General features: G+C 38.6%; 1 protein-coding gene across 2 annotated transcripts in view; it reads right to left on the reverse strand.

Annotated features, from left to right (window-relative positions):
* The window catches only part of Spag16 (sperm associated antigen 16), a 912,250-nt gene that overhangs the window by 761,944 nt on the left and 125,464 nt on the right, over positions 1–24,842 (reverse strand). For both annotated transcript variants that reach the window (XM_055617071.1, XM_055617070.1), the window contains one exon: positions 21,995–22,122. In XM_055617071.1, coding sequence (XP_055473046.1) covers positions 21,995–22,122 — 128 coding nt within the window. The remainder of the gene's footprint in view (positions 1–21,994; positions 22,123–24,842) is intronic.

Raw genomic sequence — 24,842 nt, forward strand, 5'->3', positions numbered from 1 at the left:
CCTAGCCTATAGTGGGAGTATGTTTTCTTAATTTCTGAAGAGATACCTTGGGATCAGCTTAACATCCTCCATGTACTCACTGCACAAAATCCTATGCACCTCTCTCTTAGTATTTTCTATTCACGACAGGCCTAGCGGCTACATTGTAATTTCTAATAAATCTCTAATTCTGCTTCATACTAATTCATCCTAAAGTTCCTCTACACGTACCGGAAGTCAAGTACAGAAATCCCCTCCTGAATTAAGGTTATCTAGGGAAAGGGTAACAAACTCTTCAGACTCCTGCAGGAGGTGGAGTAGAGGGCTGTCTCTTTCCCTATTTTATATGACACTAATATTTATTCTTATAATCTGTTAGTAGATGGATGGACTGGTGGAAAGAAAGACATACAAAGTTGCTCACTCCTTTTTCTTTCCATTTGTTAAGTTTGTTTTTCCCTAATTATCTACTAAGAGTTTCTGACAAAGATTAGTACATCATAATGAATCTCTCAGAGATAGTAATAAAGCATATTTATGATGTAACATTATTTTGGTCTATTCTCACTGTAAATATTTATGTAAAGTAGCAGCCTCAGTCATTTGGGGGCTGTGGTATTTTAATTATTATTCTTACTAATAATTTAAACTACCAAAGCCAACTACACAATATAAGGACTATTGCTTTCATTTAGAAAGAATAAATATAAATCATTTATTGTGCCTGACTACCCTGCTAGGGCTAAATGAGCAATTTACTTCTCCATCTAAAACTGTCACCCCTTTCAATGCACTATAGATTCACAGCTGTTTATGTAGAGGGAAATGAAGGACTAGAAAATAGGCAGAGCTGGAAAGACACCAGTTTTCTGAGACCACACAGGTTGGAGCCTGAGAGGTTAGAAAACAGGTGGCAGCAAATATTCAGTGAGAAGAGCAAGTCACTGTGTCCACAAATTATGCCTGATCTCTAGGCAGACAACATCAACAAATCAAAGGTCAGTTTCAAGTATAGCCACACTTGAGGTTCATGCTAGATAAAAGCTGTCTCAAAGATATCTTTGCAGATGGTAGGGGCTTTGTGTTAGCTCACTAGAATGCTCATTAGGACTGTATCTTCTAAATAAGTAGAAAAAGAATACAAGACTGTCATCTGCTGAATAGAGAGCAGGATTTGAGAATCATGCCCTGTATCCATCCATCTTAGTCAATCCTCTGCCTATCCCTGAAGAATTTTCTTTGGTTTGGTCTTACCACAACAACACATCACAGTATCCCAAATACTTTTGTAGATATCATTTAATAACTAGCTAATAGCCTGACAAGAGTGGTTCTTTTACTGACACACAATGCTAAATCTGACAAGAAAAAGACCATAAATAGGCAAAGACCCAGGGGCAGCAGTTGGGCCACATGACACACTATGGAAATTTTACACAATGAACCTGATCCTGGATTGGTATCACTCTCTTTCTTTCTGCAAGCAACTTCCAGGTTCCCTGCAAGAGTCATGGAGACACCCTGTTACTGCTAGGCTCGTGGGCAGGTTTCCTCATAGCTTCCTGTCAGTAGATAGATATTCTTTCTGGTCAGAGTTTTCAGCTCTGGTTCCCTTTAAATCTGATCAGTGTATAAACAAGGGAGAAGCATTTACCTAAGCATGCAGGGATGCAACATTCTATGCCCTTTGTTTGAGAGCTATGCCAAGAGCCCTTCTTTCACTTCCTGGATGACATCGGAAATGAATAGACCTGTTAACATTAAAGGACACCCAGGAGTTTGAGGACAATGTGACAAAAAAAACAAAAACAGAACAAAAGGTGAATTACATATACGTTGGTATCCTTAAACAAAATTTAGCCTCCTGCTAATATATTTTTTAAATCTTTTACATTAATTTACCCAGTAAGTTCCCTATATAACAGGTCACTCTCAAGGTAAACTATCCCGGTTTATAATGGTATAAAATAGATTACAGCGTGGCTCAAGGGACAGACTCCAACAACTATTCCTCAAGCCCCGTGTGGGAAGAGCCAAGATGAGGAGAGGAGGCCACACTAGGGAGTACCTAATCACCATGAGCTGAGGGACCTTCCGAGAGGACAGCAGATGTAAAGCGCCATGTAGAAAGAATAGGTAGGTAGTAATGCATATTTACTTTAAGATCATAAATTTTAATAGGTGAAATTCATATATGTTATACCCCATATTTATGAAATCTATGTGATATACATATTTTTAGAAATCAATGTACCAGCAAGTATTCTACCAAAAGAACAAAGTTTATTCTTTACAGGCTAATGGCAAAATATAAAGTTTTTGTAGATAATATATAATAATATAAAATAATGTTTATTATTGCAAGAATTATTTTCTTCAAATTAAGCAAATTCATAGAAACAGGTCACAATTTAGTTCTGTAAGTTAATTTAACACAAGAAATATATTTCTAATATCCAGATGTATGAGGGTCAAGGACATTGGTAGCTGGTTCTCCTTTTTCATACTTAGGGGTTTTACCCACTACACAATATCATTGATCCTCTTTTTAGTTTTGAAAAATTACACTTAATTAAATATATTTTTTAACTTACAAACTTTCATGTACTTGTATAATACTTACCAGTTTCACTCTAAGTAAATAATATTCATATTTTATAACACTGTGTAATATTTATATCAACAGTGTAGGTATGTAACCAGCCAAAATGTAAAAATGGCCAAGAAAATATATCCATATGACAAAGTCATTCAAAGTAACATTTTCAAGGATTTAGTATGGTTGCCCCCTTGTGTCTTCAAGGGATTAATAATAGGACCTTCCACAAATGCCAAAATCTGTGGCTACACAACCCTGTTATATGGCATTTGCAACATGAATACAACATATGCACATCATTCATTTCACTTTTAGTCAGCCTGTGGTTACTTGTAATATCTAATACGACGTAGATTTCCATGCAAGAAGATGGATTGCTTAGAATGCTGTCGAGCCAATAGTTTGTACCTGGTAGAGTACAGGTGTAACCATCACAGGCTAACAGCATCTTATGTTGTACAGGCAAAAGCATCAAAGGCTAACGTCATTTATGTCATACAAATGTAACCAGCATAGCTTAATGTTTTCTAGGTACTACGGATGATATTAACATAGCCTAATGGCATTTGTGCAGCGCAGACATAACCATCACAGATTGACCGTATCTTATTGTACAGATGCAAACAACAAAAGCTTACAACAGACTCTTGGTTAGTTCAGGCTTCCAGTGCAGAACCCAGACATACATTGTAGAAATTTATTCAACATCCGTAAATAATTTAAAAATAAGATGAAATAAATGTCTTTAACGCATTGTAACTATGTAAAGAAAGTGTTTTTCACTCATAAATCTCATTTTGACTACAGCTATTAGTTTTGACATTGCACATTTGAAATTGATACCCTTTATCCATTTCTGTGGCAATACTCTTTAACTCTCCATTATATATAATCTTCACAATGAAGGGGAAAGTAAAGGTCAGATTTGTCAAGTAAAAAGATCTGCTTGTGTTTGTACAAAATATTCGCTACTCTAAATGATTATGCATACTGAAATGTCAATGGTACAAATGATGTTAGCGAAGGCACACAAGTGCTTAGATGTTCTTCCTTGAGCAGATCTGTTTATTCAGGCTGTGGTGCAAGTCTGGGAGGACAGGCTATCATGAAAGGGCATGTTTCCAGATACAGTTGTAAAAGAGCTAAACTTTTTGGTTACTGGGCAAGTACGCACCACAATGACCTACAGCAAGAACTGTGCACATGTATGTTTGACGTCTCCCATATTTCATCCTATTTCAACCTCATTGGCCTATAGCTCAAAACTTTTACATTTGTCTCACTTTTTTATTTTTTATTTTTATACCTTGTTTTCTTTCTTAGGTCTTTCTAGGATAGATAATATTACAGCCCAGGAGGTTGCCATTATTTTAATATTTACAATTACTTTGCTTTAGAAACCATTATTTTATTTTCATTTTTAACTGTGTATAGTAGGGGTGCATATAAGTTCAGTGCCAGTTGAGGCTTCACGTGAGTTCCAGAAACTGAACCCCAGTACTCTGAGAGAGCAGTGCCTGAGCCTAATCTCTGAGCCATCTCTCTATCGCCTCCAAATATCTTAATTTGCTGGTTATACAAAAGTGCCCCTATAAACTGAAATTAGCTCAGTGTGTCTCACCTTCAGACTCTGTTTATAACCTGAATATCTCCTAACAATTTTATTAACCATGTGAAAAACAAAACAAAACAAAAAACATTTGTGCCCTTCCAATTTAACTGTCTTAGCTGCTGGCTTCCAGTTTCAAATAAAATGAAACCCATTGATTTTCTTGATTTCTTTTGACAAAAATTGAAACATTTTTTTTTATAATTCTGTTGTCATTTAATTTTAATCTATTGGGTTTCTGGATTTTACTCTTTTATTTTCACTCACCATGTGCCCTTTTTTACTTATGACAAAATGCTATTTAAGGATTCATTTGAAGTGCAACATTGAGCTAAAGAGAACTTGCAACATACAAGCCTCTGGCCCCAGCTTCCCCTGCCTGATACTCTGTAGCTCCACAAACAGGTCCTCAACCTTTTCAGAACAATTTATCCAAAAGGAAGGTTCTAGCTCCTCTCAAAAACCATTCAGTGACATTAGCAGATGAACAGTGGTGTGGAACAAGGGCTAGTTGCCTCACCTTACTGCCAAAAATTCTTGTACCAGCTGTTGGCAGCATGTGCCTTTAATCCCAGCACCTGGCAAGCAGAGGCAGGAAGATCTCTTTGAGTTTAAGGTCAGCCTGGGCTACAGAATGAGTTCCAGGGCAGCCAGGGATATGCAGAGAACCCTTGTCTCAAAAAAGTGGTACCTTTTTTTTTTCAGACCATCGTAAGATAATTTGGCATCATAACTGTTTCCTGGTACATACAGCTAAGTAACCTAAAAGGAAGCGCTGCCTGCAAAGGACAGCAAAGTCTCCAGTCACTGTGAGACCATAGCATGACTTGAGTTCTGTCCTTTCTAAGAACCAATACACACTCACTACCAGCCATTGCCTCCTAACTCATTCTCAATTTGGGCAAACTTCACCCTAAGGAGCCAAAAACTAGCTTGGTGGGGAGATGAAATGCATTTGCTATTACAATGATTTGTGTCTTTCCAAAGTTCCACAAAGCATAAACAGGTATACTGTAAATGTGAGACATCAAAATGTTATGAGTCATGGATTAAGATCCCTCATTTATACACAAAGGCATTGAAGAGTAAGAAAGTAACAATGCATTCATCAGAAGAGTCTTTTAAAGTCTACATGGGTAGCCCTTCTCAATCTTCAGATCCAGTCACGGATCAAACTCCTGTTTCAGAGCCACCTACGTTGTCACTACACACACTAGAACACAATACTGAAGAAGTCTGGTATTTTTTTCCCTTAAAAAGCTGACAGATGATCTTTTCTAGATCCCACTACTTGCATGCAAATTTTATGATTTCCTTGTTTCTAATTGCTGAGTAATAGTCCATTGTGTAGCTGTACCACAATTTCTGTATCCATTCCTCAACTGAGGGACATCTGGGTTGTTTCTAGGTTCTGGCTATTACGAATAAAGCTGCTACAAACATGGTTGAGCAAATGTCCTTGTTGTATACTTGAGCATCTTTTGGATATATGCCTAGGAGAGGTATAGCTGAATCTTGAGGAATCACTATTCCTAATTGTCTGAGAAAGTGCCAGATTGATTTCCAAAGTGGTTGTACAACTTTGCATTCCCACCAGCAATGGAGGAGGGTTCCCCTTTCTCCACAACCTCTCCAGCATGTGTTGTCCCTTGAGTTTTTGATCTTAGCCATTCTGATGGATGTAAGGTGAAATGAGGGAGGTATCCCAGAAGCAGAAAGACACACATGGTATTTACTCACTTATAAGTGCATATTAGACATATAATATAGGATAAACATACATAAAATCTGTTCATCTAAGGAAGCTAATCAAGGAGAACCCTGAGTAAGATGATCAGTTCTCATTCAGAAAGGCAAACAGGATGAACATTGGAAGAGGAAGAAAACAGGGAACAGGACAAGAGCCTACCATAAGGGCTGTCTGAAAGATTCTACCAAGCAGCATATCAAAGCAGAGGCTGAGACTCATAACCAAACTTTGGGTGGAGTGTAGGAAATCTTATGAAAGAAGAGAGAGATAGAAAGACCTGGAGGGGACAGGAGCTCCACAAGGAGAGAAAAAAATTTCTGGGCACAGGGTTCTTTTCTGAGATTGATACTCCAACCATTCATGGAGATAACCTAGAACCCCTGAACAAATCTAGCTCATGGCAGCTCAGCGTCCAAGAGGGTTCCCTAGTAATGGGAACAGGGACTCTCTCTGACATGAAATCAGTGGCCAGCTCTTTGATCACCTCCCCCTGGGGGGGGGGGGGAAGCAGCCTTACCAGGCCACAGAGGAAGACAATGCAGCCACTCCTGATAAGAACTGATAGACTAGGATCAGATGGAAGAAGAGGACTGGGAGAGGGGCATGGGTGAAGAAGAGGGAGAGAGGGTGAGTTTGGGAGTGGGCTACAGCTGAGAAACAAAGTGAATAGACTGTAATTAATAAAAAAATTAATATTTTTTAAAAAGCTGACATGATGACGAGAAAAGCAGATGGGAAATAGAGGGACAATAGGAAAGAGGAGGAAGAGGAGAAGGAAAGAATTGAAACACTAATGAATAAATTCTACGGAATGAGTTATCAATGAGGAGAGAGAGACTTGAGCCTTTGGTGTCCTATATGTACATTTTCTTGAGCTTTGCATCTACAAGATGCACCTGCAGTGAGAGGCCATCCCTAAGTGAGTGAATTCAGCTGAGCCATGTGTGGCAGAGCCACTTAGTGGAACCCACATCAATGAAGGAACCAAACTAAGACTTTCAATGCATGCTGCTGCGTTTTAAAGAGCTCTGGCTGCTGAGAAGTCAGGAATGTAGAATGCAGAGACAGAGTTAAAGAAGCAAGAACCAGGTACCACAAAAAACTCATGCATCTCCATGAATACTTTAGCCGTTGAGGACGGTGGGTATTTTTATTTTATTTTATTTTTCTTTTTAGTTACATTTTGTTAACTCTGTGTCCCAGCTGTATCCCGCTTCCTCATTCCCTCCCCAACCCCACACTCCCTCCCTGGTCTCCTCCCTGCCCCTTTCCAAGTCCACTGATAGGGGAGGACCTCCTCCCCTTTCATTTGACCCTGTTTTATCAGGTATCTTCACGGCTGGCTGCAAAGTCCTCCTCTGTGGCCTAACAGACTGCTCCTCCCCTGGAGGACGGTGGGTATTATCTGAAGGTCGTTACCCAGAGTGATGCAGGCAGGGGCACATCAGACGGGAGAATCCAGGAGCCATGTTTGTCAGTTTTGAAATAAACTGCTCCTTGGGCAAGCATATGCTAATTGGGAGGCTACACTAGGATGTGAGGACACGGCCAGATGCCCCATCCGACGTCTCTTGGCTACAGTTCTAAACATGAGAGTGGATCTTAAAACAGAGGTGCAGCTTAACGAATCAGATTTCTGCTCTTTGCCAATACACAGCTATTCTTTTATTTATGGGTGAACTGCCACTACAGTTTTTACATTTCATTTGTCATTTTTATCAGCTAATGATTTTAAGTCATTCTTTACTATACTGGGTATTTACTTTAACATTCTGACAATGCCTATTGTCAGAATAGTGACACTATTAGTAATAATTTTATTCCTCTAAGAATTAGATATCACATTTAAAAACTTGTTAATTTCAACTTATTGTATTAAATCATTCTAATTCCTATCGACATTGACGTGTTACACTTTAAGTGACTAAGTTACTTGAAAAGCACTAAAAAGGGGAGTGGAGATCCAAGATGGCGGCACCAAGAGAACATTCTGTCAGAAGAACAGAACAGCAGTGACTGCACAGCGACCAACAGAGCAAACTCTGGGCCCCAGTGATTGTGTTTCCCGGGTGAGAGGAAACCCCACGGTGTGGGAAGCAATTGGGTCCATTCTCAGGTCAGCAAGCTAAACCCCTGAAGAGTTCCCAGGTCCCCTCAGGCGCTCAGTCACCAGCCCAGGGACACTCGCCTGTGTGCTGTGATCACCACCCCAGACTGAGCTGTGGGCCCCAAACACGAGAGACTGTGTTTTCCAGTTGAGAAAAAAACCCACCAGTGAAGGAAGCAATTGCGACTGACTTCAGGTCACCCAGATAATCCCAGGCTCCTGCAGGTGCTCAGCCACCAGCCCAGAGACCTGCCTGTACAATGAACTCACTTTCCCAGACAGAACTGTGGGCCCCAAAGCACCAGAGACTGGATTTCCCTATTGTGAGAAAACCCCACGTTGAAGGAAACAACAGGGATGAAGGAAACAACAGGTTAGACCTCAGGGCACACAGCCGGACCCCTCCCTCATCCCCTCTCAATCCTGCCCTCCCTTGCTCTTCTTCTCCCATGTCCCTCCCAAGGGAGGGGAGGTCCTCCTCTGATTCTATCTGAGGACAGCCTTACCAGGTCACAGAAGAAGTCCTGATGAGACCTGATAAGAATAGATAACCAGATAGAATTGGATAAGGGAGGGATCTACAGCTGGGATACAAAGTGGTTAAGTTGCAATAAATAAATAATAAATTTAAAAACAATTTCTAATGCTCCTTATCAAAAATAAAAGTTTTTTGACTGTAGTAATTTCTTTACCATAGTGATGTGAGCCATTCTACTTTCATGTTTCTATGACTAAACAAACATCATATATAATTTGTACACACACACACACGTATATCACTTAGAATATTCAAGGTAAGATTGTGTGTCGCACGTCTCTCATTGAATGTCGACGCAGTTCTGAAAGACACTTTCCATTGTTCAGGAGTGAAAACTAAACCATATGCCAAAGTGTTTCCCATTTTAACTAAAGGTTCACTGAGGTCCTGAAGCTATATGACCCAAGTCTAGGAGCAGTGGGAGCTGATCAGGCAGATAAAAAGAAAATGAGAAATCTAAACCATTTTTACGCTGTTTTAAAGCTTCTGCTTTTAGTTAAATGGTTTGGTTGTAGGTAAACTAATAAAAATAAATTATTAGATATGGCTCCTGGTATAAAAGACATTTTGAAGTGGGAAAAAAAGTTGAAATTACAATGTATTATTGCAGAGTAAAAGCCACTACTTATGGGAGATCCTATTAGGAAATAGCTAAAGAACAATGTATTTATGCAATTCTTGGTTCTCATGGGTTAATAGCCTAAGATACCACATTTGACTTAATACACAAATTAACAGCTCCTCTCTTGAGGTTTCTCTTGGGGGCAATAAATAGGCAAAGGGAAAGACAACTAGCAGCAATGACGAAAATCAACAAAATTACTTCTGGATAAGGTTCAGCATGCAATCAGATATCTGCCTTTAGTGCCTGGACAGACCCTGCTAATAAATGTGTCCTCTCTACCTAGCACAAAGAGGGAGCATGATGTAATGTTAACTAGCAATGTTATTGCAGCGTACTTTGTGCGGAAAAAAAAATTAAGTCTTTCAGCTCTAAACATCTGGCCTCCTATGAAGACCTCTACTTGCAACGTGCGTTTTGCTTGTTTGCTTTTAATAATGTTACAATAAAATATTAGAAGAAAAGCAAGAAAACTCTAGGCATATGTCTATCTTTTTTCACAAGGGGCCGAATGGCTAAGGAGAAAAAACGGGAAGAGTCAAGAGCTCAGCGAGGCTCCAGGAAATTCTTAGAAGCAGATGCAGGGTTTGGGAAGTGGCTCAGGGGTGGAGAATGCTTGCTGCTCTTGCAGAAGATCCAGGATTGATTCCTAGCTCCCATGTGGCAGTTAGTGACCATCTGAAGCTCCATTTCCACAGGATCCACCAATTCTCTCTTTTGGTCTCCGCAGGTACCAAGGAACTTGGTGAATAGACATACATGCATGCAAAAACACCCATTCACATAAATAAAATTAATAAGTCTTTAAAAATAAGAAAAGACACTTGTGTGGGAACTAGCAGAAGAAAGTACTATGAGAATGGGGTACCAACATCGAGAGTGAGCCCTTTTAGAAAGCTAGGTAAACAGGACAGGGTCTGTTAATAGAACCTCTTCTTTCCTCCCTGAAGAATGTAAAAGAACCACACCTTGGGTGCAAGGTATTAATATTAACGCACAAAGTGTTAATGTTAATCTTAATACTAGCGAGAAGCACGTATGCAGAGTTTCCTTCTTTGCGTAGGGTATGTCAAGTACAGGTGTGACTATGAGTAGGAAAGTCAGACTACAGACATCTGTATAAACTTCTGAACATTTACACTCAATATATCGTAAAGGAAATTGAGTGTTCATTGGTTGATGCCTAGGTAACAAACAGTATGAGTGAATGTAACACTTTCATCATTTGTCCTCAAGAAATTTTCTTAACATTGGGAAACAGGCATATCAATGACCCATAGGGGTTCTATAGGATTTGTCAGTGTACCCTAAAGAAGCTTGTGTATGTATCCTTTTTACTGTGTACCTAGTACCAAGAGAACACAAAGGAGATTTGGTTTCAGATGGAAATAGTCTTTAGGTTGCTTGAGTTTCTGCAAATGAAAACAAAGATGAAGTGCATTTCTATCTGAGGAAAATTATGCACAAGTGCAAGAATTTCGTTAAATCAGAATAAGAGTGTATCTATGGAAAATGGGCTCAAAAACACAACAGAGATACCACCCATCTCTGTCCCTCTGTTTCAGTCATTGGTGTCCTACTCTCTCTCCACGCTCCCCTTTTCCCATAATAAATCTCTTTTACTCTGCTGAAGGTTTGGTTATGAGTCTTAGTATCTACTTTGATACTCTGCTAGGTAGAGTCTTTCAGAGGCCCTCTGTGGTAGGCTCCTGTCAAGGACCAAATATATCTGGGTACAGGGGTCTTTTCTGAGACTTACACTCCACCAAGGACCATGTATGGATATAACCTAGAACCTCTGCTCAGATGTAGCCCGTGGTAGCTCAGTAACCAATTGGTTTCCCATAGTAAGGGGAACAGGGACTATTTCTGACAGGAACTCAATGGCAGGCTCTTTGACCTCCCTACCCACCCAAGGGAGGAGCAGTCCTGCTAGGCCACAAAGGAGGTCTTTGCAGCCAATCCTGAAGATACCTGATAAAACAGGGTCAGATGAAAGGGGAGGAGGTCCTCCCCAATCAGTGGACTTGGAAAAGGGCAGAAAGGAGATGAGGGAGGGAGGGTTTGGGAGGGAATGAGGGAGGGGGATACAGCTGGGATACAGAGTTAATAAAATGTAACCAATAATAAAAAAGAAAGAAAAATAAATAAATAAATCTCCTTTATACCAGAAAAAGAGAAAGAGAGAGATAGGCTGTAACTAGTTTGAAAGAACCAAACCTGCAGATCTTCGAATATAAAGTTCAAAGATATTACATCTTAATTTCTAAATGATTATTATGATGACACTACAAAGAAATAATCCCATTTGGAAAAGAAAGGATTAGAACCAGAGACTCTTGCAGCAAGCTAGGGGGCCTAAACTATAGTTGACAGACTCAGACTTTGACCTAAGCAAGTGACTAAACCATAGGCTTAAGTAATGTAATTCATTTGACAGATAAGTGGTAAGGATGGTGTTTAAAAGATTCACAGGTTCTATCATCACAAGCTACTTTATGGAATATAACCACACTAAAATAGAAAAAATGTGAGGTAGGGGGAAAATAAGATAGCAGTCAAGTGAGATACCAGGCAAAGAACTGATAAACCTTTAGGTATTCACAAATATGCAAGTAAAATGGACTATTTTATGAGGCACTCTAATGATTATTAGATTGATGGTTATTGCCTTAGGATAATGTCAGTAGTTTTAAATTAAAGTTAGATCTGAGCATAAATATTGTTATGTATGTGGAGTGGATAAGCCTAATAAAAGTTTTATTGCTTTCTATTAGATTATAAAATAACTATTAATACAAAAATGATGTGTAACTAAATGACAATATTTTTCTAGTCGTGGCTATATAAGAAATTTTCAGAATTGATCTAAAATTTAGACCCGGTGCTTACAACCCATTCATATAATTTCTGTGTGTGTGTGTGTGTGTGTGTGTGTGTGTGTGTGTGTGTACCATTCCAAATATGTTGATGTTAAAATAGATGAAGCTTCCAATTTTAAATGAGGCATAAAGAAGTATCAGAAATGCTAGAGCCATTGATCATTTAAGTTACATTGTCTTTCTAATAATTTAAACAAAATTATGAGTGTTTTGAAACATTAAATAAATTGTTGAAGAGAAAAAGACCTTTACTGGTACATGTCCTAAACAACCTTCCTGGATCTTACATTATAAAGATTCACCTTTGCTTTGAACTCCATTTCCTTTTCTATTACACAGTAGGTAATAGGAAATACTTGCATATAATGAAGGGAGGAGATGGGGTGAGAAGTGTCTATATTTACTGGAATATTATTAATGCATTATCATCCCACAGAAATAGACCTACCTTATCATAATAATATACTCCAGAAAAAGTTTTATGCAAAAAATTAAATGCCTTGGCTTTTCAAAAACTGAGACTATGTCCTAAGGGAGACAGGCAGAGTTTCATTTTTACTAACCTTAGTTAATAAGTAGGATTTTTATGCATTGTTGGCACTACACATAATTGCTATATATAATTATAATATGTCCAACAATGCCTTCTTGTAGGTCACTGTGGTTATTACTATGGATCTAGATAATTAAAAGGGAATGAAAAATGGTTATAGCCCCAGAAGGGCAACTGTCGGTCTCTGGCTGAGTCTATGAAATGCTGGAATTGAAAATGCTTTACGCATCATCTGTGACCAATGTAAAAGCCCTTCCATAATTTTTAGCTGTAAGTTGACCAAAAAAGAAAGAGAGAACACTTTCTGAAAGATGGCAGCCACTTGACAAACCCAAAGTGACTATACAAACTTAGTTTAAAGTTAACGAATGATACAGGCAAGGACATTAAAGACATAAAAAACTGAAAAATCTAATCTGCTAATTAGATGATGTATTTATTCATGGAATTTATTCAAAAAGTAAATAGCTCATTAAAATTAATGCTTGCATTTACTGTGTACTTAAGTGTATTTTCATTCTTAGAAATTAACAGTATAGTTACTACTGTATCTTTAGATAATGAAAACCTAACAAATACCTTAGTACTTGGAGACCAGATCTTAAAAACAGTAGGATAAATCTCTATAATAATTGTCCTTCTAAAAAGATTTTTCTTTAAGTCAACTTCAGTAACTACAGGTGCTTTCTTTCTATAATTCGAATTTCAAATGCATGCTTCACCCTAATGCACTGCTGATTTTGAAGAGAGATAAACACAGTACTTATAGGATAAGCTTATTGTATAATTTTGAGATAGAAACTACACTCTATAGTTATATAAGGGACTTTATTTTCAAAGAGACATTGTAAATGTAACTTACAATTTCTTAAAAACATGCAACCTATAAGCAAAACACTAAAAGAAGGTAAGCCTTATATTTCCCATTGGTTTTAAAAATCATGTTTCTACAAAGGCCAGTGTTTACAGGGACTTCCAGATGTCATACTTCTCATGAAGGCATCAGGACAATTCCTGGAATACTACTGACAGACACCCAACTGCTTGCCAAGTCACACACAGTTGTGCTCTGTCCACAGCACAGCTTGAAGTATTCTAGCCCTGCCTAAGTCCCACGACAGTCATGAACTTAGCATTCCCATGTTTTTAAACCTTCTTCGTCCTCAGTATTCCTCACGTGACTGTTTACTCTAGTTTTCATTTGCTGAAGTCAAAATCCTGTTATCCTTGAAGTCTACATCTCTCTTATTCACATCCAGTCTATCATCTTAATAAAATAACAATTCTGGTCATTTACTACTTTCTATAACACCATCATATTTAATCATAGAAATCTTTATAGCTCTCGTGTATTGTTGGAATCATTCCTATCTAGTATAATTTTCTACCCTTGACCACATTAGAAGCCTAATTTCCACACACCACAGTTTGAAAGATCCCATTTTGACATGTCAAGTTGTGTGTCTTTTACTCAGAATTGTCAAATAGATTGCCAACATACGAGAAAAAATGTTGGCCTCCTTGTGGAGCTCCTGTCCCAGGAGACCAAAACAAAGCCAAAAAAATCTGGGCCAGGGTGGCCTGTAGAGACTGATGCATCAGCCAAGGACTATTCATGGAGAAGATCTAGACTCCCTGTTCATATGTAGCCCGTAGGCAGCTCAGTCTCCAAGGGAGTCCTCTAATAAGGAGAGCAGGGGCAGTCTCTGACATGAACTAGGATGCCTGCTTTTTGATCACTTCCCTGTGGTGGTGTGGCCTTACCAGGCCACAGAGGAAGAGGATCCAGGCAGTCATGATGAGACTTGATAAGCTATAGGCAGATGACAAGGGAGGAGAACTCCCCCTTTCAGTGTACTAGGGGAGTGGGATGTGGGGGAGAGACAGGAAGGATGGGACTGGGAAGAGATGGGAGAGGGGTCTACAATGGGGATACAAAGTGAATACATTGTAAAAATTAATAAAATAATAATAATAAATAGAGACCAAAAAAGAAAATAAAATGCATGTTTACTAATAATTTTTAAGGTCTGTGGGACTCTCCTTTGATTCTCTTGTTCCTAACATGTCTTCATTGAATCTTGCAGCTCCCTTATCCTGTTTACACTGCATTCCTTGTTGTTCCTAGAATACTGTAGACACATCTCTGCCTCAAGGATGTTCTGAGTTCAGTTTTCTTTTTCGTTCTCTGCACATCTCACTTCCTAGCAAACTGCAGTCTCTTCTATATGCTGTCTTTTCAGAAAAGCCCTGCTCCATCTTTTATCCTGAAGCTATCCTGTACTGCATTCCGCCCTATTTTATGTTCTCCTGTAGCACTTTTGGCCACCAAACATGTTTTACCATCAGTGGATTTTATATTTGGCTTACAGTGATCTCAAGTAAATGCCAGCTGCCTGCAACAGAATTCTCTCAGGTAGTTAAATTTTCAGATTAGTTGAAGAGTTTTGCTGGATGAGGGTATGAATATAAATATCATATACTATTTCTTGCATTGAAAATCATTTAAAATAGACTAACTTATTTAATTTTCTAAAAATCATAGAAAATCTAGAGGATAAGACTAGATGAAGCCTGGGGACTCTACAAACAGCTGGCTCAGGAATCTTGGCTCCTGTCATGAGTAGGAGCCTTTACAATGCCCTTGGATCCCAGCTACCAGGGGACAGGCAGCCCCTTGGGTTTAGGCACATCCAGACTTCTTGCTCAGCAGGTATGAGACAGAACATTCCAATGGGATCGTAAAAGAGGAAAGCGGATATCAACATCATCAGCACTGCTTTGCTTCACATGAACTAGGCAAATCTAACAGTCTGGGTCTTTTCCTGAAATACTTTAAAATGACTGGCTCCCCAGGCACACAGTGAGCCATGGAAAAAAGAAAATATAATGGGGGCTGGAGAGGTAGCACAGCAGTTACCGGTGTTTGTTGCACAGTCATGCAAAGCAGAGTTCAGATCCCAGCACCTACAAAATAAGCCAGGTGTCCAAAATGCCAGTGACTTCAGCTCCAAAGGACCCAGTGCTCTTCTGGCCTTCACGTGCACACCAACCCCACTCACGTATGTGTATATACATTCATAAATATACATATGCACAGAATACAGTTAAGTAAATACAATAATCTTTGAAAATGTATTTAATAAATAACCACATTGAAAGCACTGGAAAATGAGCAGTAAAACCCTAGTGATACTTTGGGAGCACTGCCTTGGGAAGTGGGTGGCATTTGAGCTAAAGGTATGAGTGAGGGAGACGAGAAAAACCTGAAATGTGAACACTGTCAGTAGAGTGAAAGCTTCATGTGATGGAGCAATAAATAGTGTCCACAGAACAAAGATGGCTGGCCTGTGTGGTCCTGGGGAGGGTAGGGGAGCACACGGCAAAGGAAGGAGCTCGTTTTCATTCTGCAGAGCCTGGCAGGTGCGGCATGCTTAAAGTAGGAGCTTTTATGGCAAAATTTACATCTTAACACCTAGTTAGCTCTTGTGAATAAATAAATTATTATGGAGTGTGGTGGGCTAAATTAGTAGCTTTTTTGCAGCAGTATGGGTGATTACTAATACTGGTAGAGAGAGAAGGTAAACATTTTAAGTCAGAGAACTAACAGATTATTGGGAGATTCTCCCACACGTGCTCCACCGCTGAGCTACAACTTCATCCTTGAATGGGAGGTTTAATGGTAGAAATTGTACAGTGGGAAAATGAAGAATCAAAATTATTGATGGGATTTTAGCCGGTATATACTTATACACAGTGGTTCTTTTGTGAAGGTGTTGGTTAGGAGAAGTCCAGGCTTCTGGAGGGGACATAAACTTCTTCTTTGGACATAGTCAATACTCAAGCTCAGGGGAAATGTCAGATATTACCTCTTGGAAACTATTGAGAGCCAGAGACTAGAAGATACCACGTGAGAAATGTACTTTTAGAAAGATGAATCTGGACTTAAAGGGCAGCCCTTGAACCAGGCATCTGACCAAGAGGAGCAGTTCACTGGACAAGCTGAGAGGCAGGAGCATGGGAGTCCAGGGGAAATCCAGCACACATTAACAACAGCTGGAGTTTCGGGGGAAATACGGGGGTGGTCAGCTGTCTAAGCAGTAGCAAACGGTGAAGAAAATGAAAAGCTATGAGAAAAAAAAAATAAGTCACCATGTGGATTACAAAAAGTTACTAGTGCCTCTGATAAAGGAGATCCAGAAGAGGGAGGGGGTCTTGGCTGTCACCTTGTTGGGATTTTGAGGTGCCATGGAAACAAATGTCTATGTGTGTCTTTGAGGGATTTTTAGATTCAGTACGTTGAGTTGGAAGAATTTAATAAATGTGAGATAATATCCCAAGGGTTAGAAGAAAGCCAGCTGAACACAAGCATTCTCCTCCCTCTCTTCCGGACCTCTGATACCATGTGACCAACTGCCTCAAACTCCTTGCCCACCGTGATGGAGTGTACTCTCAAATGTGAGCCAAAAAGTCAACCTTCCTCTCTTAAGTTGTTTGACTAGAGGTTGCTCTTTCTTGTCGTGACAACGCCAGTGTGGGCAAGAACAAATGAGACTGTGATTCACCTGCATTTCTGACATGTTTCTAATGAGAAAGAAGGGCACTGGAACAGAACGTGGGTAGGACCTAGTTCTCTAGACAAAGGGAGAGTGTTTAACTGATATCCTTTGCTTAAGGGCATTGTTTAGATAAATAGGCACCATTCAGACATCCTGGAAGAGTTGTAGAAATACATATACCTAAATTAGAGTTTTAAAATCCTCTTAATTAATCTAAGTTAAAACCCTTCTTGTTCTTTGACCTATGAAATTGCACTACATTAAAATGCAAATTAGCAAGACATTAAAATTTTTTAAATTATCTGGATTTTAATATGTGTTTTTATTGTGACCTTGTTTTAAAAAACTAGCAAAATATTTTGATATATCTTTTTTCCTAGAAAAAGCATACATAATTAGCATTTTCTGCACTTACACACAATCTAATTAACTATTTTAATATTCAACTGTAATGCAATTATCCTAGGTCATGATTCTCAAGAGGAAAAACAGAATTTGGGCCTAAATCAAAGGTTATATGGTTTTATATTACTGGTAAATTGTTTGTATACCTCTAAAAATAAAGACTTTTTCTTCAATATTTTTTTTAAAATAATGTGTGGTTTATATATCGCATTCATCTTAAACTGTATCTGATTCAAGTCTTGTAATTTTTATGGTGTCTGAGTATCATGTGTGTGTCTGTCTGTCTATGTCTGCTAAAAACAGAGAGAAGATAACTTCTTACTGAAATATGATTAGAGAAAAATCTTCTCATTAGTTCTCAGTAAAACATTATTAGTAGTAGTATTAGAATTTCTTTTATTTCCAGTATCAATGGCCTTGCTGCTACCATTTTTATATTCTAGAGTTAAGAAACTTATAAACTGCAGCTTCAGAGCATTCCCCACTGATATCAATTAACAAACAGGAAAATTATTTCTTGGTCACTGAGAAAAATGTTCTTTCCTAAAGAAGCATAGAATCAAATCGATAAACATTTTACTCAAGTATTGAACCTGGCGCTTCATGCTTGCTTGTCAACTGCTCTAAAATATAGCTACATCCGAGTCCTTGAGAACCGCTTTAATTTTTTATTTTATGGTGTGGGTGTGCGGCTGTGAGTGCGCACACATGTGCCCACACACACGTTTAGACAGGTGTAGGTATCCTCATTTATGTGCCATCACACTCCACTTTATTCCCTGAGGAAAGGTCTCTCGCTGAAACTGGAACTAGGCTGGTGGCAAGTCACAACACTCTCCTGTCCCTGTACACTACAGTCCTGGGTTTACAGGAACCTGCTCACAGCCAGCTTTTACCTGGACGCTGAGAATCTGAACTCTGGTATCACACCTTTTAAACTTTTTTACTTTTTATTTATTTATTTGTTTGTTTGTTTGTTTGTTTGTTGCACATGTGTTCACCTCTGTGAGCAAACAACTAGTGGGGGCTAAAGGATGATGTAGGATCCTCAAACCTGGAGTTAGATGTGTTTCCAGGGTGCCGGCTGGTTAAGTGTGCCCTGGGGTCTGAACTCTGGTTCTCAGAATTGCACAGGCATCACTCTTGAGCACTGATCCATGTTTCCAGTTCCCCGTCCCAAGGAAATGAAGAGAAACACTAAATCTTACTTGGTAATTTTGTACCAACGCCACTTAATGACTGATAGTTCAAATCAGGATACACAGGACAAACTGATAAAACAAAATATGCCGGAGCCACACAAACACATAGCAAGGAAGAAATGGTGGGACCAGGAGCAGAGACAAACAGACTGCCAATAAAGAAGACAACTCCTGAAGGAGTAGTCCCAAGGCAGCAACTTAAGCTAGGCTACCCTTAGACTAAACACCATTCTTTCTACTGGTTCACCTTTCCACTGCCTAAGCCATAAAGATAGACCCTCCTCTCCTAATAAAATTACTAGCAGAGATGGTGAAATTCCTCCCTGGGCTGCACTAGTGGTTATGGGGCAGCTGTCTTTGCAGAGGCTAGAATAAAAGGAAGCTGAAATCCGGATTCTTGTTTCTGACAAAAGACAGCATTTCCCTCTTTTTTTTCCTTCCTTGAATGAAGGCTTTTCCTTTGACTTCCACTCATTTTCTTAAATGACCAGCTCCCTCTCTCTGTAAACGGGCCAGCTGTGCTGACTGCGTCCAATTGCTGGAGCTTGGCTCTCGTGCCCAGCAGCTACACCACAGCCAATGCAGATGACGATGAAGAGTCAAACAGTTTACTACCCGATGTCTCTGCAAGCCAAGCTTTGCTACTGCGATGTAATTAACTATTAATTTAGGAGACGAAATATGAGTATGTGAAGCAGAATTGCTATCCATGCGAACTAAATTAACATGAAAAGATGGGAAAATCATCCTCTGAGAGCCTGAAATTCTCATTTAGATTAAATAAGCCACAAATTAAAATTGTCAATGGTAAAGGTCTGGCTATTGCCAAGGCTACTGGTTGCTCTCCACAAACTGATGGTTTTCTTTCTTTTTCTTTTTCCTTTTTTAAAAATTTTTATTAATTACAGTTTATTCTCTTTGTATCCCAGCTGTAGCCCCCTTCCTCATCCCCTTCCAATACCACCCTCCCTCTCTCTTCTCCTATGCCCTTCCCCCAGTCTAAGGATAGAGGAGGTCTTCCTCCCCTTCCATCTGACCCTAGTCTATCAGGAGTGGCTTCTTTGTCTTCCTCTGTAGACTGGTAAGGCTGCTCTCCCCCTCAGGGGGAGGTGATCAAAGAGCCAGCCACTGAGTTTATGTCAGAGTTCCTATTATTGGGGAACTTTCTTGGACACTGAGCTGCCATGGGCTACTTCTGTGCAGGGGTTCTAAGTTATCTCCATGCATGGTCCTTGTGTGGAGTATCAGTCTCAGATTATTGCTGAAGACAACGCTTACACAATTCAGCAAACATGGAAAAGTGGAGCCTCTACACCTATGGACTAGTTTTCACAGTACTGGAAGGTACTCTACAGGCTACCAAAGGGAAAAAAGTAAATACCAACCCAGCCATAAAGCCCTCAATCTACAGTTGTGAGCTGCCTGAAAAATTTGGTGGTACAATGGTTGCACAAAATCTGTAGGGGTAACCAGCCAATACCTGATTTGAATTAAGGCTCACTCCAGGAGATGGAACCGTACCTGACCCTACTTGGATCGCCAAGAACCTGAGACTAGATATAACATGAACACAGGGGAAAACCAAATACTACTGTTCTGCTAAAGGAATAACAATAACATGGCTCCAAATGCCATTCCGCTTTATTCATAGATCACTGTCTGCCCTCTTGAACCAGATGGGGACAAATACAAAGACCCACAACTGGACAATGTGCAGAAAGTAAGAGATTTTGGAACACTCAGCTCTAAACTGGATGTATGTATCAAACCCTTCCCTTCAGGCCTCAGAGAACCCTATGGAGGAAGAGGCAGAAAGAGTTAAAGAGCCAGAAGGGATGGAGGACACCAAGGAAATAAAAGTTTTCTGAACCAGCCAGGCTGAAGCACGTATGAACTTCAGAGACTGTGAGCATGCACCGGACCTGCATGGCTCTGCACTAAATGAGGTTCTAGAGCTGAAGGAGGAGAGGCAAACCCCCATCCCTAACCCAGAAGCAATCTCCAATTGATAATCTCTTGCAAATGAAAGTTCAGTCTTCTCTAAGGTAGTATCATTGGAGAAAGAAACCACTCTTCAGGCTAGGCTGCATGCCCAGGATTAGATGACTAAACAATGGTCGCACTCTTCAGTTTAAATAGAACCTTAAGGTATGAATTTTATGATTCTCTACAAATATTAACAGAAATTTATTGACCTATGTGTTTTGGTCATGTCACTAAAATCATATTTACTATCCCCTTAAGTGAAACATCATATATAACATTCTTGTTCCTAAGATATAATAAATGTATTTATATTCATATGAATATATGTTGCATACCATAATATCATCAAGATCCAAGGAGATATTTCAAATGGAAAAAGGAAAAACTAAAGGTAAGAGATAAATTGTTACAAAAGACATAAGTCTTTCTGAAGAAGTTTATGAACAATTACATGGGGTTTTTTTCTTGTAATTTTTATCCAAATGATAGATTCTTGAAATAAAATTGTTTGTACTTTACATTATATGTAAAAACTCAAGAATGCAATGCTATTTGCTTAAACTATAATTGACATCTATAATTATCAACAAAAACTATTTACTGAAATTTAAGGTTTCCACAAACTTTAGTTTTATATTTACAAATTACTGACAGAAATATTTTTCTCAAAAAAATCTTAACCCTATCAATGTCAAAAGATATAAAAGAAATAAAATTTCTATAAATATAAATGTTCATATTCATAAAGCAATTGTATTTTAAAGAATGCAATATAATATGTTTACTTTGAATCAATGTTCCTACAGCTTATAGAATTATGACTTTAGAAAGAATGAATTAAAAATTATATTACTAGAAATGTACACTACTAGAATCAATAAAAACAAATGAAATTCATAGTTTTCTCTAATCTCAGGTTTAGAGAGAGTTTAAGAACACTCTTAAAACAATGTGTGTTGTTTTAAATTGGAGCCTCAGCAACAAAACTTACAATAATACACTTAGTCTGCGCTGCCACCAAGTGCCTAAAACAATCAATTTAAACAATGTTGCAGCAGCTGTAAGTAGAGCCTTTTTTCTGCAAATAGCTATTTGCAAGGAGTGAGAGCAAATCACATGAGCTATGGATGATTGAAAAAGCACTACAGTTTAGGCAGTACAATGAGACCTCAAAAGCATTAACAAAACTTTTAAGAGTCCTACCAGGTCACGGGAAGATCATGAAGTCTAAAAATATTGTTTAGCTTGTAGTCGAATTTTGATGGACCAATGTTTTCATCACACACACTCAGGTCGGTATCTGGTTGCATATTTGTGGGAAATTCTGAATCCTGGGAAGAGGGGAGACATGAAGACAAAATGTCCGTTAAATATCTAAACTCATACACATTAATACTGTCTTATTTAACATTAAATTCTAATAAAAAATATCATTATACATAACTCTTACCATTAAGTCCTCATATGCCACTGCAATTTTGAGAAACTATGCAAGAAAGACAAATTATATAAGGCACCCATTTGTTTTCATAGCTGACTTTAGCTCTAAGTTGCATACATATTAGAAATTACTTGAAAGCCTTCCCTCTATGGATGATGGTGAAGTACAATTTAATGTCTTATATGATTTGTCAGTTGTCATTTTTGATAATCACTCAACCCTAACATCAATTTTATTTCAGCAATCAAAGCCTTAGGATTCATGTACCACAGTTGTCCTCTGTAAATGATATGCCTACAAATATGTTCACTGGATAGCAAAATGACTCTTGCTAACTGGTTAATTATGGTTTTATTACTTACACCCAAGGAAACAGGACTAATTTAAAGTTATTTGCTTTTATTTGTTAGGTAATCCTCTTCCCACCAAGCATATTCTACAAGAAAGGAATCTATCCTTGGTGAAGACGTTAAAGATAGGCATGCAAAATCCTTAATGACTTATACAGAAACTTTTTAAATCTATAAACACACCAAAGGAAATAATTCAGTAGTATTTATTCCCTAAAATTATCATTAGAAATGGAGATGCATATTTATTTTTGGCACCCAATCATTTATTTAAATCATATTTCTTAAAGACACACTCTTCCAAATGATATTCTTGACATAGGAAATCTGTCAGTGAACAAAACCAATAACAATCCATGCCCGCATAGATGTTACATGCTAATGAAGTCCTTATATCCTCCGAGCTGAAAAATATTAACCAACTTTTAAGGTGGGATTGTTTTCTGAATTACAAACTAATTCTATGTTACTGTAGAACACATTCTGTATTACTATAGAACAATTAACATACTTTATAATAATTATTGGAAACAAATAAACACTAGCCTCACATAACATTTTGGGTTAATTATTTAATTTCTTCCTCTTGATGTCTCCAAAGTCAGGACCATGATTTCCTTTCTTTTTGAAAATGATTCTGTTGTTTTCTTTTTTAGTGAAAAACATCACGCAGTGTATTTTGTTTGGCTGGTTGTTTTTTGGTGGGTGTGTGTGTGACCTTGACTGTCCTAAACTCACTTTGTAGACAAGACTGGCCTCGAACTCACAGCCATCCACCTGTCTCTGACCCTGTGAGTGCTGGGATTAAAGCTGTGTGCCACCACGCCCAGCTGCAATATATTCTGGTCATGTTGCCCACTCCCAATTCCTATAAGATTCTCACCATCTCCTTACTCACCCAACTTAGTGTTCTCCATTCCCCTCAAAACAAGAACACATACTACCATTTGGTGACTCCATTTACATGACTTTAACATTTGAATATGGGTTAGAAAGCATTTACAACCGTAAGTTTCCATATGGTCTTTCAGAAGGCCGTTACTATTAGCTGTCCCTCTCCATAATTCCTCCTTTACCCCTAGCCTCCATTTCCCTTCATTATTCAATCCTCCTGCTCTAGTTTTGCCTTTATCTCTCCATACATCACTACATACTTTCCTTCCTTCTTTGGGAGAGCCTTTCCTTTCCTGAGTACCTAAGTCCTAACCTCCGAGATTATTCAAATTAGAGACTACATATAGAAAGCTTAAAAGCTAAAATATACATATAAGAAAAAAACATGCAATATTCATCTTTGAAGGTATGGGTTACCTCTTTCAGGATGATTTTGTTCTAGCTCTATCTGTTTACTTGTGAATTTCACTTTTCTTAACAGCCTAACAATATTCCACTATATAAATAACCACATTTTCACTATTCATTCATCAGTTGATGGACATCTAGGCTGTTTCCGATTTCCAGTTATTATGAATAGAGCAGCAATGAAAATGGATGAGTGAGTTCTCTGTGTAGGATGTAGACTTCTTTGAATATATGCCCAATAGTAATGTAGCTAGTTCTTGTGCCACATTGATTCCCAGCTTTCTGAAGAACTGTCACACTGATTTTCATAGTGGCTTTATAAGTTTGCATTCTGACCAGCAATGAGTAAGTGTTTCCCTTTCTCCCAATCCTCGACAGCAGCAGCTGTCATTTGTTTTATTGATCTTGGTCATTCTGGCAGGTGTGAGATGAAATCTCAAAGTAATCATTTCATTTCCCTGATAGCTAAGGATACTGAACACGTGTCTGTTTCTCAGCCATTTGAGTTTCCTCTGTTAAGAAATCTCTGCTTAGTTTCTTATCCACATATTAAAATTGGGCTGCTTTCTTGATGTTCAGTTCTTTTGTTCTTTGTACTTTTAGATGCTAATTGTCTCTCGGATGTATAACTGGTAAATGTATTTCCCAGTAGGCTGCTACTTTACCTGAGCGATGGTGCCCTTTGCCATACAGAATCATTTTAGCCTCATGATGTCTCATTTATTAGTGTGTCTAAGTGTCTGTACTATCATTGTCCTGTTCAAAAGTTCTTTCCTGTGCCATTGAGTTCAAATCTATTGGCTGCTTTCTCAACCAGATTCAGAGTAGGTGGTCTTAGGTTTGTAACTGCTCTATTTGGAGCTAAGTTTCATGTACGGTGATACATGAGGATCTATTTTCATTCTTCTCCATGGAGCCACCAAGTTTGACCACAACAATTTATTGAGTATGTTGTCTT

Source organism: Psammomys obesus, unplaced genomic scaffold (genome assembly GCF_907164565.1).
Source record: "Psammomys obesus unplaced genomic scaffold, mPsaObe1.curated_primary_1811, whole genome shotgun sequence".
In the NCBI taxonomy this organism is placed as follows: domain Eukaryota; kingdom Metazoa; phylum Chordata; class Mammalia; order Rodentia; family Muridae; genus Psammomys; species Psammomys obesus.